At 36.5% G+C, this 13,080-nt stretch overlaps 2 protein-coding genes across 4 annotated transcripts in view; one reads left to right on the top strand and one right to left on the bottom strand.

Moving 5' to 3' along the window:
- LOC125232035 (adenylate cyclase type 2) overlaps positions 1–13,080 on the top strand; it is a 348,143-nt gene that overhangs the window by 211,051 nt on the left and 124,012 nt on the right.
- The window catches only part of LOC125231604 (E3 ubiquitin-protein ligase SIAH2-like), a 95,529-nt gene that overhangs the window by 36,798 nt on the left and 45,651 nt on the right, over positions 1–13,080 (bottom strand). For all 3 annotated transcript variants that reach the window (XM_048137062.1, XM_048137061.1, XM_048137064.1), the window contains exon 2: positions 4,254–4,380. In XM_048137062.1, coding sequence (XP_047993019.1) covers positions 4,254–4,380 — 127 coding nt within the window. The remainder of the gene's footprint in view (positions 1–4,253; positions 4,381–13,080) is intronic.

Below are 13,080 nucleotides of genomic sequence, written 5' to 3'. Positions count from 1 at the left end.
CATGCCGGCGGCCGCGAGTTCGCGGCCCATTCACTGGCGACGACCTTCGCGCGGCGCAATAGAATTCAATGTCGTCTGCACGCGTGCGGTCCGTTTGTTAATGTAGGTAAGAATTTAATGGCGGTGTTTTGTGAACATCAAAGGAGTGAGCCTTCTGTACTTGTACTACATATTATATATTCTGTGGTAACACACAATAATGGTCAAAACATGAATGCAAGCAACAAAGTTCCTATGACACCCTATTACCAGTTTGACAAGTCATCAATGTCATGCATAGTTTGTAACAATGACACACTTTAGTAATAAACTATGTTTTCCTGTAATGCGCAAAAGAATCTGTACTCAAAGATGCATGTCATTGTACCTCTAGTATTCGTCATTGAATTTCACAAGTTATTAATGCATTTCTAAAGTGTAGTATACACATTGCACAAGAGATAAAATGTGGAGGAATTTATTATCCTCTGATAAGGTTTATGTCAATGATTTGAAGCAATTGATTTTTTTTTTGGACAACGTGATTAATTATGCTTTGTGTTTTTCTGATTGTGTATTTATGGGACGACCGAGTCAGGAAGTCAGTACTGTCATTTGCGTTTCATTTCATTTCATTTGGTGTGACTTAATAGATAGAAAAAAATTAATAAGAATATTACATTTTTATTCGATTTCTGCCATTTACTGTTTGAGGTGAAAAAACTTTTTTTTAATTGTCAATATTCATCAAACAAGTTAAATTAATTTTGTCAGCAACATTATTATCAATTTCAAGACAAATTATCATGCACACAATGGAACACACGTGCCTGAGAGAATTCTTCACACAATAGCCATTGTTCAAGGCGTAAAAAGTTACACTGTTGACAAATTTGCTTGTATGGCTATCGTAAGCGATGATTCTAAATAATTAGAATTATTTCGTATACAAATGTGAAGAATCTCAGATATGAATGACATCTATCTATCTACACCGTGTTTCACTTAACACTAAAAACCTGAAAACTGTTTGTTCAGAATCGAGAGTAGAATCGATTGAGCTATATCTTGATGGGGGTAATATTTTTTGTTTTAATTTGTATTATTAGTTATTGTTTACGTGCCCATTCTACAAATTCGTAATACAACATTGTGCATATCATATTGTTAGAGGTTGTATACCTTTTTCAGTATTTAAGGGTATATACTGGCTGGTTACTTGGACGATTATTTTTTCCGCTACGAGATAGATGTTGTGCGTCAGTTTAATTTTAAAGTTTATCATAAGTCATAACAAATTGAACTCGTACCTTGTTATTTTGAATGTTAGGTTTAAATTTGCTTACTGCGTCACCTGTCCAATTTGAAGTTTACTGTGACACAGGTTAAAGTGCTTTACAGTGACATAGCTGTCTATTGGTAAACCTTATGTCGTTGCAGTAACATACACAATTAAACAGTTTGAAGGTTTATGATGGTAGCTAGCAATTATTTTATTGAGTGTAGAGTTAAAAGCCGAGTAGAGCTGCACAGAATATTAAAAATTCAATTAAAAAAAATAATAATCATTAGATTAAAAAATGAACATTGTAGATACGTTTAAAAAAATAAATCAGTTGGGGTGTCTGAGGTTTTGAGTGATACCGGAAACACGGTGTATATCTTATACTTTTAAACGAGAAAATCTTGTATATACCGACGTTCTTATTTATATATACCGACGATCTCGGAAACCGCTCTAACGATTTCGCTGAAATTTGTTATGTGGGGGTTTTCGGGGGTGAAAAATCAATCTAGCGTAGCCTTAGATCCCGGAAAACGTGAATTATCGAGTTTTCATGAGTTTTTCTTTCGCGTTAGTAAACGTAAAATATGGTCGTTAATTTTGCCGCGCGCGTATCGATTCCGCTTAGCTCAGTCGTACGAGGTCGGTCTAATGTACGCAGATAGATCGTAGGTGTCAGGGTTTCGAATCCCGGCCAGAAATTAAGTTTTTGTTTTTGTCTTTTTTTTTGTTTTTGTATTTATAAGAGTTTTTTTTTATCTAAAGACGTGATATATTAAAATAGAACCGAGCGAAGCTCGGTCGCCCAGATATTAATATCTTTAAACGAGCAATTATTTTATATATCAATGTACGGATCTGGGAAACAGCTCTAACGATTTCGATGAATTTTGTAATGTGGGGGTTTTCGGGGGTGAAAATCTCGTCATATGTCCCGGGAAACGTGATGCGGAGGGATGAAAATCAAGTTACGAGAAAAGCGTTACGAATAAATGTGGATGGAGGAAAACCGAAGAAAAGGTGGATGGATTGTGTGACATCATATGAAACCTCTGAAACGAATGCAAGTGACTGATGAGAATAACGTCCGGTATATTATGTAAGAAAAAGACATGCTGTGCCGAATCCAAGTAATTTGGATTAAGATAAGCAAATCTCTTTCTAGTATACGGTAATCTTTTACCGCTGCCAGTGCCACACACTCGACGAGCGGTGTGGAAAGTAGCGAGGGAAGTAGGCAGAGGCATAGTGTGGCCGCGCTACTCGTCATGCCCACCGCTCCCTATTTTGTCGGGTTTTTGGCGCGAGTCAAAGGGCCGGCAACAACCTAGTGCGATTATTAGAGATGCAACGAATAGTTGTTTGGCCGGATATTCGGTATCCGGCCGCCGAATATTCGGCCAGCAGAATTTTACCTACAAAACCTACAATTTAAGCAGGGAGCAGGCGCGTCGGGCAGGTTTTGACTTGTTTCGTAGTGAACTTCGCGCGGAGTCCGTTTTTGTTTAAATATTTTTTTTTTTAATAATAAAGGGATATAGTATTATAACCATAATTGTTTTTTTTTTACATTTAATTTGTTTACTCCAAAATCATTCAATCAAAAATAGCACATCCGGTATCCGGCCGGATAGTACGTCACTATCCGGTATCCGGCCGAATATTAAAATAAGGGCCGAATAGGCCGGATACCGAATAGTAACCGAATATTCGGTGCATCTCTAGCGATTATCGTACGAGTAGGGCAGTGTGAGGCCGGAGAGGGCACCATCGCGGCAGCGGCAGCGCGAGGAGCATAGTGCAGCAGAGGCATTTGATTCTATAGTATGCGGTAAACATGCATTACTTCATTCAGCAACAAATATGTAGTATGATAAAGCCAGAAATTGATAAGACAACACATAAAACGTGAAATATTTCTCGTTTAGTCTAAGTACTTATTCATTCACTTAATGGTGAGAAAAAATCTATTGCTAAGAGTATATTATACATCTATCATGTCATTTGTCTATTTTACATATTTCATTACATTACATATCAGAGATCGCCGAAAATAGCAAATCAATAATTTATCAACGCTTCTCGCTGCAAATTTTATATTGCAGCTAATTCAATTTTTACGTACCACTGGACACGGCATTGGAAATAATATCGCAATAGATTAAATTTCACCGATTCTATTCGATTTGGTAAGCCGAATTAAAACCGAAGTCCGATTCTCGATTTGGGTGTTAAATTCGGTTGTAATTAATTAAATTAATGACTACTGTAATGTAGGTATACTACCTACTGTGGTATTCAAATGAACAGTTTATTTTGTGAACGACTCGATACACAGACAATTTGTGGCTTTGTCAAGATATCACTAGCTTTTTCCCGCGGCTTCGCTCGCGGTAGACAGAGACAAAAAGTAGCCTATGTCACTCTCCATCCCTTCAACTATCTCCACTTAAAAAACCACGTCAATTCGTCGCTCCGTTTTGCCGTCAAAGACGGACAAACAAACAGACACACACACTATCCCATTTATAATATTAGTTCATCAATATATTTAGTCAAAGTTTAATATTTTCGCGTGAGAGAAACAAGGTAGGTTTTAAATTACTGTAATACTTAGGTATTCATGGACGATGGAGAATATTTAGGCGCCCGGAAATTAGGTCTCTAAGGAGTATCTAAATGGATTTTCTTTCTGTTTATAAATTATACTCGTAGGTAACAATATTATTATTTAGGGTTTACATTTTACTTTAGCTAAGATTAAAACTGTCTGTAATATTTTTTCTCAATAATACTCTTTTTATCATAATTCGCACTCATCTGGTAGGCCTTCGTGACCCAGTTTGTCAGAGCTACTGGACTGGTCTTCCAGAAAGTCGCAAGTTCGAGTTCTGACAGAGACAGACAAACAGACACACACACTTTCCCATTTATAATATGTATTAGTAAGGATAAACTGTTAAAAATATAATTTGCGACTTTTCTTTACCTTCAATTTCGACATGTTCTCCACTAGAAGAGTCTGAGGAATCATCTTCCATCTTCTTCTCCGTGACTATCGTCACACTGTTTTCTCCACAGTCATTGTGCTGTCTCTTTTCGGTCACCGAATGGAACTGTGGACAAGTAAATAACAAAATTACATTGGAAAGTAATGTAAAAAGTTACAGATCCTTCATAAAAAATAATGCGTAAAAAACGTATAAGATTACTTTTAAACAATGTTGGCGCAGTTGGTACCTAAGTAAATATAAATAAAAAAATAAAATATAAATAATTATATCTAAGAAAGAAGAAGTTTAAGAAGTTTAACACTCTTACGGTAGATGTCGCTACGGGTCCCATTGACCTTAGTAGTGGAAAATTTCGCTGGCTTGGTTGAAGTCTTGGTGGCTCAGTTGGCAGAGCGCTGGAGTATCGATCCAGAGGCCGTGAGTTCAAGTCTCACCCAAGGCAGACATTTTCCACTTTTAAATTTATTCTAAGCCTAATAGTGGCATCGATTGCAGACGTTTCTGCTAATCAGAAGTTAAAAATTATATCTAAATCTATAATTTATTTTTGAAACGCACCCTAAGGTAACTAAAGTCAACCCACGAATCAAATGAATTTGTTTTCCGTGGGTATTTATAAAATGTTAAATTGTCTTCTAGTATATTCTGCAACAGAATGTGTTGATCTACCATCATAAAACAATTAAGAATATTTTGATCTAAAAATTATTTAAATTAATTTGTTGAACCTAGTTACCTACTTATGTCTAATGTGTCTAATATTGTGCAATATTATTTTTACATACATACATACAAAATCACGCCTGTATCCCATAAAGGGGCAGGCAGAGCACATGAACTACTCAAGTTCCAGTGCTACTCTTGGCAAAAAGGGGTTAAAAGAAAACGAAATTGTGACATTGCAGTGACAGGTTGCCAGCCTCTCGCCTACGCCACAATTTAACCCATGTCACTCTACGACACCCCTCAGTCCACTTCTACGACACCCACGGGAATATTCAATATTCAATATTCTGTTTTCAATATTCTTTTTATTAAATGCAAAACATTTACTCATTAGCTCATAGAGAATATACACTGAGGGAATATATTAAGAATACAATTGCGAGTAAATAGTTTAATATTACGAGTATATGAATGTTTTATTTTGACAAAGTTTAGTAACTACATCATACTATTGTTGCATTGTTTTCAGTTTTGGACGTATTGTCTACATTAAATAGATTTTACAAAAACTAACTTTTATTGTTATTCATGACAGATTAAAATGTTTATAAACATAATATACAGGGTGTAAACCTAATACGCGCGTACATAAAAAATGGAATTAGATAACTTTTACTTAAAATTGAAATATTTTTTTTATCCATACAAATTAATTCGGCCCGCAACGTAATGCAAACACACTCGCGTTAAACGCTCGTTGACAGTTGTCATTGATTGTCATCGCAACCACGTTTACAGTACATTGCTGCTGGGAATTTTTTCAAAAATTCATTATGGGGTGAAAATTAAGAGTAGCTCAAAAACACCTCTTAATTAATGATAACAATATTGAATTATATGCCTGGTTTCATTTATCGCCCTTATTAGGTTTACGCGCTGTATGAGTAAAGTATAGTATGAATTTTCTGAGATGCACTTTTCGCTTTTGCCCTAATCTGTTAAAAAAAGGCCTTTGTTTCTATTATTCGCTGCGGTTAGCTCCCGTTTAAACGGCACGTGCTATAGTCTCAGTGTAGTTAAAAATTATAGTTAATAATAAGGTTCAAATCCATAAAAAGCCCTTTCGGAGATAACACGTTTTGTCATCTTCAAAAAAAGTTACCTGTACACTGCAGACTGTTTAATAAATTTGAACCTTATTGCTATCATGATAGTTGCTTTTTAACTACACTGAGACTTTAGCACGTGCTGTGGAAACGGGAGCTAACCACCGCGAATAAAAGAAACAAAGGCCTTTGTTTAACAGATTAGGGCAAAACCGAAAAGTTCATCTCAGAAAATTCATACTATACATGTAGGTAACTTAAGATTTTATACTAGCATTTCTCAAATATTCCCTTGCCAAAAGAGATACGATGTAATTCGAATATTATAAAATAAGACCCGCCCGTGCCCGTGTGGTGATCTGGTGATGGGTTAAGAATTTCACCACTTCCTTTCTTCCCGTGGGTGTCGTAGAAGTCGACTGTGGGGTTTGGGTAAAATTGTGGCGTAGGCGAGAGGCTGGCAACCTGTCACTGCAATGTCACAATTTTCGTTTTTTTTAACCCCTTAATTGCCAAGAGTGGCACTGAGACTTTAATTAGTAGTTTCATGTGCTTTATGGGATACAGGGGTGGTTGTATGTATATATGTAAAATAAGATATGATCGAATTACATGAAGGGTCGATTGTACCAGACCATTTCCATTCCGTTACCGAATTTAGCATTCGCTATTTTTTTTATAGGAATTTCCATAGGCTTCTGCTGCGTGACGTTGATACGATTGGCCCTAATTCTAAGTGCAACATAGTCATGTTAACGGTTTTCCTCTCAGCTGCATCAGTTATGAATGCCGTTTGCGCAACACACTGCAGATCTAGGCTTTTGCAACTGCGATTACTTGACGTAATACTGCATGTACTACTGTGTCTTTGCCGTGAATTGATCTTATACGTAGATAAAACGCAAACAAAATAATATCTCTAATAGATGAACCTGTTTAATATCGAACAACGCCAATAGATAAGCAAAAATGAATGTCACATTTAGGTCTGAAATGAGTGTCACATTTAGGTCTGACCTAACGAGCAATGCCCCAAATATGTTTTAATTATACCTAATGATTTTAGGAATTATTGTCATAATATTCATACCTACACATACATATGTATATGTCGCAGTAAGATAGATAAAGCCGTTATATAGTTATAACCCTAGGAATATAATTATACGTCGTAACATAGTTAAACGAAAGCGATTAATTGCTATCTTACTAGGAATGTAACTATAATACTAAACTAGTTTAGTCATATAGTTATATGACTGGATCCAGTTTAGTGAAATGATTGTAGGCAGGAGTGCGGCGGTGCGGCGGAGGTATAGTTATAACCCTAGGGATATAATTATATGCCGTAACATAGCTAAACGAAAGCGATTCCTTACCATCTTACTAGGAATATAATTATAATACGTTACTAGTTTAGTTATATAATTATATCACTGGATTAAACTTAGTCTAGGGATATAATTATAATACGTCTCTAGTTAAGTAATATAGTTATACACCGTGTTTCACTTAACACTAAAAACCTGAAATCAGTTTGTTCAGAATCGAGAGTAGAATCGATTGAGCTATATAGATAGATAGATAGAATACTCTTTATTGGCACACCTCAGCAAGAGATACAGAAAAAGAATCTATATCTTGAAGGGGATAATATTTTTTGTTTAATTTGTATTATTAGTTATTTTTTACGTGCCCATTCTATTGTATTCGTAATGCGACATTGTGTATATCGCATTGCTAGAGGTTGCTTACCTTTTTCAGTATTTAGGGGTATTAATACTGGCTGGTTACTTGGAAGATACTTTTTCCGTTACGAGTTTGACGTTGTTTGTCAGTTTAATCTTAATGTTTATCATAAGTCATAACAAATTGAACTCGTACCTAATTACAACCTTGTCATTTTGAATGTTGGGTTTAAATTTGCTTACCGCGATTAAATTACCGGGATTTCCCGGGAAATCAAGAACCGGGAAATACCGGGAGCATGCCCTAACTGTTACGTTTTAACTAATATAGCTTGGATTCGTTTGTTTAGTAACCAAACCTTGTGTACTATGTTCGGATCGATACAAAATAAACTTTGTTCTAACGTCAGTGACGGTGTTGTTATTCCAAATCGTCCCGCTATACGTATTATAAAACACTGATTTAAACTTTCACGACTTTTACACATATTTAAAATTGCAAACGGGACTTAATACATAGTACCTAATACGCGATTAAGTCCCGTTTGCAATTTTAAATACCATATTATAATTATATTCCTAGTAAGATGGTTCTGAATCGCTCCCTTATATCCCTAGGGTTATAACTATACCTCCGCCGCACCGCTGCACTCCTGCCTACAATCATTTCACTAAACTGAATCCAGTCATATAACTATATGACTAAACTAGTTTAGTATTATAGTTATATTCCTAGTAAGATAGCAATTAATCGCTTTCGTTTAACTATGTTACGACGTATAATTATATTCCTAGGGTTATAACTATATAACGGCTTTATCTATCTTACTGCGACATATATAAACAGACGCCTGTATTTTCAAAAAAGCTTAGCAGAGCAAACGTAACTGCTCAAGTTCCCGTGTCAAAAGGATAGAAAATTAACGAAATTGTGATGTTGCAGTGACCGGTTTCCAACCCAATCGCCTATACCACAATTGAACCCACAACCCACAGTCAACTTCCACGATACCCACGAGAGCAAAGGGGTGGTGAAATTCGGTTTACGATTTTGCTACAAACAGAAATTATGTTATCTTTTTACAAAGAAGACATAAAAACATAATGAGAGTGATTCTGTAATTTAATTTATCGCTGTAAATCGCACAATTGCATGACATAACAGCTGTCTAGGCACTACAATGGAAGTATAATAAATCATTTATTACACCTAATTTGTTTTTCCTTGTATTGCCACATCAGACATGGCGTTTTTGTACTTACAACCGTACCTACTGACGTACATTATTTAGAGTTTATCCTGTATAACGTCAATATCGTTTTAATTATACATAATGTCAATAAAATGTGCCGTTATCTGGGTAAAGGGACCTTATTGTCGACGGCGCTTACGTCCCGCGGCGTCGTATTTGTACACGAACATCGCTCATAACGCCGTAAGCGCCATCGACAATAAGTTTTACCCAGATAACGTCACAAATAAGGAAATTGTAAATTAAAGGCCGAATAGAAATGCCAGTGATATGCTCATTAAAGGAGCAGGAAATAAAAAAGTACGTAATATAAGGATTTTAATTGGTTAAATGTATAAAACAATACCATATAGATGGCTAATTGCATTCAGAAAATAAAAACCAAAAGTAACCGTAACAATCGTGTACGCTCCGTAGCCGAAGAAATCCAATTGTCACTGTTACAAAAATATGGAAGAGTGATAAACAGAGAAGATGACTACACTGAGAGAAATTTGCATTGTGAATTTAACAAGTTCGACTTGTTGCGGTTTATCCGTTTAAATCATCCAAACGTACGTTTAAAACAATATGTGTCAGGTTGTTTTTATAAAATCGACTTGTTGATTCAAATATATTGCCGATTCAAATGACAAGTAGCTTGTTGTTTGAACCAAAGAGCACGTAGGCGCTATTTTAACCAAAAAACTTGTTGAACGAACATGAAAACTGGTTGTATTTTCTCTCAGTGTATATTGGATACGTGAATGGTTGGCAAGTTGGGTAGACACCGGGTCCAGGTCTAAAAAAATTGCTGGAAAAAAATCTTCCAGTGACATTCTAATCGCCTAGACGACAACTGCGCTTTTATATACGCACATTTAATTTGCTAAAGAAGTAGTAGTACTAGTATGTATCAGCCGATTCACCTGCGCTCTGTAAGCAATGATAATTCCTGGACAGAGCAACAGGTTACCCCCGGATGTCAGAATTAAGAAACCCCTTACCACTTTACCACAAATTGACCAGTATGGACTGACCTCTCTATATGAGTAGCTTCTACGTATCCTTAGGTTTGGTTATACTGGATTTTGGTCGCAATTGTTTAAATGTTTTGTAAATAGTAAGTCAGGTAGGTAGTCGTTTTTTTAGACTGGCGATAAGTGTGTTCCATTACAGTTGACGCTGGGAAAGGATATTCCACGGTGATATAGGATGGCGTTTTTGTTTCGAAAAAAGTTTCGACGTGGTATTTTACTTACGTGTATACACTTTTTTGGAGAGTAAAGCAGACGTAAGGATTTTTTTTTTTCTCTTATGTTTTTTGAGACTTGACACTTTCAATGAGATCATGGTTATTTATTTAGCATATAAAAATAGCCTTCCTGACTGTACAGAAGCAAGCAAGGCACTCATCTCATGCCATGGCGTGAGAAGTCGGGGCCAGCATTTTTTTTACGGATCACGGCAGCTCTGATATAGATGAGGGTAACTGGGCCATTTTTTTCAAAGTTGTCCACCCCACTTTTTTTTGGATTTGGAAATTTTTATGTGTTTTCCACTCAGAATGGCGAGCTCTTTCAATCCTAATAGGAGAAAAAAAGTGTCCCAAGGTTTTTTCCCATTCCGTTACCATTTTTTCATACATTTTGTATGGCGGTAACGGAATAGAAGGTTCGAAAAAATGTATGGAAATTTTGGGACATTTTTTTTCTCCCATCAGGATCGAAAGAGCTCTCGATTCTGAGTATGAATCGCGTAAAAAATACCCATGTTAAAAAAAAGTGGGGTGGACAACTTTGAAAAAATGGCCCAACTGTACTATCCTAAAAATTAAAATAAGTAACCCTCTAGCATTAACTATGCCATAAAGTATATGCCTATACGATTTTCCAAGGAGGTAAATTCACATAATATAAGTATACGTTGTTTCGGTTGACCTAGCACAATCAATGCAAGCTATAATAAAAGCCATTGTCTACATGCAGTCAAGTAAGACAAGTTATCAACGGAGGCCTAGCATACTACCTAATAAAACTTTTTTTCTATGCGACTAATCCACGTTGGTGTAACAAAAGCGGACTAAAATCATTATGCTAGTGAATTTGAGGTCGTTGTACAGACAGGATCACGCTCGTACGACTTTTTGTTTTGTATGTGGGAGGGATAGGACGTGCCTTAGATTTTGATTATTCTATCATTTTCACGGGTTATTATGAAGGCTCTACCGAGAACTATGCTCGATGTCTTCCCTCTCGGTCCCATTTGTTAAGTACTCCCAAGGTCCCAAGTATCTGTATTTTGCCTGTACGTCGAAGTAGGTGCATTATTTGTAAATAATGTAGGTTTTATCGTTTAGCGACTGATTTGACTAGGAGGCAAGTAGCCTATTAGAGAGAACTCAGGTGTACCAGCTGTTACTAACCCTTAATTGCATGACCTTGACAATGATTTGTTCAAATTTTAATTTTGACATGTTGTAAATAGAGTCAAACTCAAAATACATAATGCATTAAAAATACAGCACTATATGCATTTAAGGGTTAAATATGTTTCTTTTTCATTGCTTGATTTTTTTTTTATACAACGTCGGTGGCAAACAAGTATACGGTCCGCCTGATGTAAAGCGGTCACCGTAACCTATGGACGCCTGCAACTCAAACAGTGTCACATGCGCGTTGCCACCCCATTAGAAACTTGTACGCTCCCTTTTGCTGTGTTAAGTACAATGTGTGTTGTGTTAAGTACACAGCAAAAAGGAGTGTACAAGTTCCAAGGAGGGTTCGGGTTGCCGACGACTCAAAGGACAATAGACGGAACAGAGTTAGTTCCGTAAGTCCTCCCGTCATCAGCACACCGCACCCTCGTTGAGCTCTGGCAGCCTTACTCACCGGCAGGAACACAACACTATGAGTAGGGTCTAGTGCTATTTGGCTGCGGTCTTCTGTAAGGCGGAGGTACTTCCCCAGTTGGGCTCTGCTCTAGATTCGAGCGAGACGATATCCGCTGTGCTGTGCCCTACCACACAAAGCGGAATATCATTCGCTATGCCCTACCTCCTACTAACTTGATTACCTTAACTGAGACAAAAAAACTTTGCTATATTTTTCCTGCAATAAAGCGATTTTAAATAAAACTCAATAACAATAATGAAACTCAATAGTTGCGCCAGCGCTGATAAAATTGTAATACACAGTTTAGAAACGAAGAAACAAATGAGAGCGATTGAACGTATATTTGTAACCCATGGGGCAATAAACCATTGCGATATGAAATGAAATTACATTGTGTTAAGTCTTTAAAGATAATAAAAAAATAAGTTGGCAATGATTTTGACAAAATCACTGGTCAAAAATCCAAATGTTTGTTTCATACGTCAAACTTCGATGAAATTATGACGTTTGCTATGCTATGGCGCAAAATAGTATTCGAATTATTTTAGCCTGACTTGTGAGTCAGGTAAAAAGTATATTTAGTATTCTGAACAAAAACAAATAAAAAAACCGGCCAAGAGCGTGTCGGGCCACGCTCAGTGTAGGGTTCCGTAGTTTTCCGTATTTTTCTCAAAAACTACTGAACCTATCAAGTTCAAAACAATTTTCCTAGAAAGTATTCATAAAGTTCTACTTTTGTGATTTTTTTCATATTTTTTAAACATATGGTTCAAAAGTTAGAGGGGGGGGGACGCACTTTTTTTTCCTTTAGGAGCGATTATTTCCGAAACTATTAATATTATCAAAAAACGATATTAGTAAACCCTTATTCATTTTTTAATACCTATCCAACGATATATCACACGTTGGGGTTGGAATGAAAAAAAATATCAGCCCCCACTTTACATGTAGGGGGGGTGCCCTAACGAAACATTTTTTTCCAGTTTTTATTTTTGCACTTTGTTGGCGTGATTGATATACATATTGGTACCAAATTTCAGCTTTCTAGTGCTAACGGTTACTGAGATTATCCGCGGACGGACGGACGGACGGACGGACGGACGGACGGACGGACAGACAGACATGGCGAAACTATAAGGGTTCCTAGTTGACTACGGAACCCTAAAAAGAAAGAAAAGTTGAACAAATAGAATGAACCGGAAAGTTTTTTGTCATA

This window comes from Leguminivora glycinivorella, chromosome 12, assembly GCF_023078275.1.
Source record: "Leguminivora glycinivorella isolate SPB_JAAS2020 chromosome 12, LegGlyc_1.1, whole genome shotgun sequence".
Classification (NCBI taxonomy): domain Eukaryota; kingdom Metazoa; phylum Arthropoda; class Insecta; order Lepidoptera; family Tortricidae; genus Leguminivora; species Leguminivora glycinivorella.
Note: the sequence above shows the minus strand (reverse complement) of the source record. Positions and strands in the feature narration are given on the sequence as shown.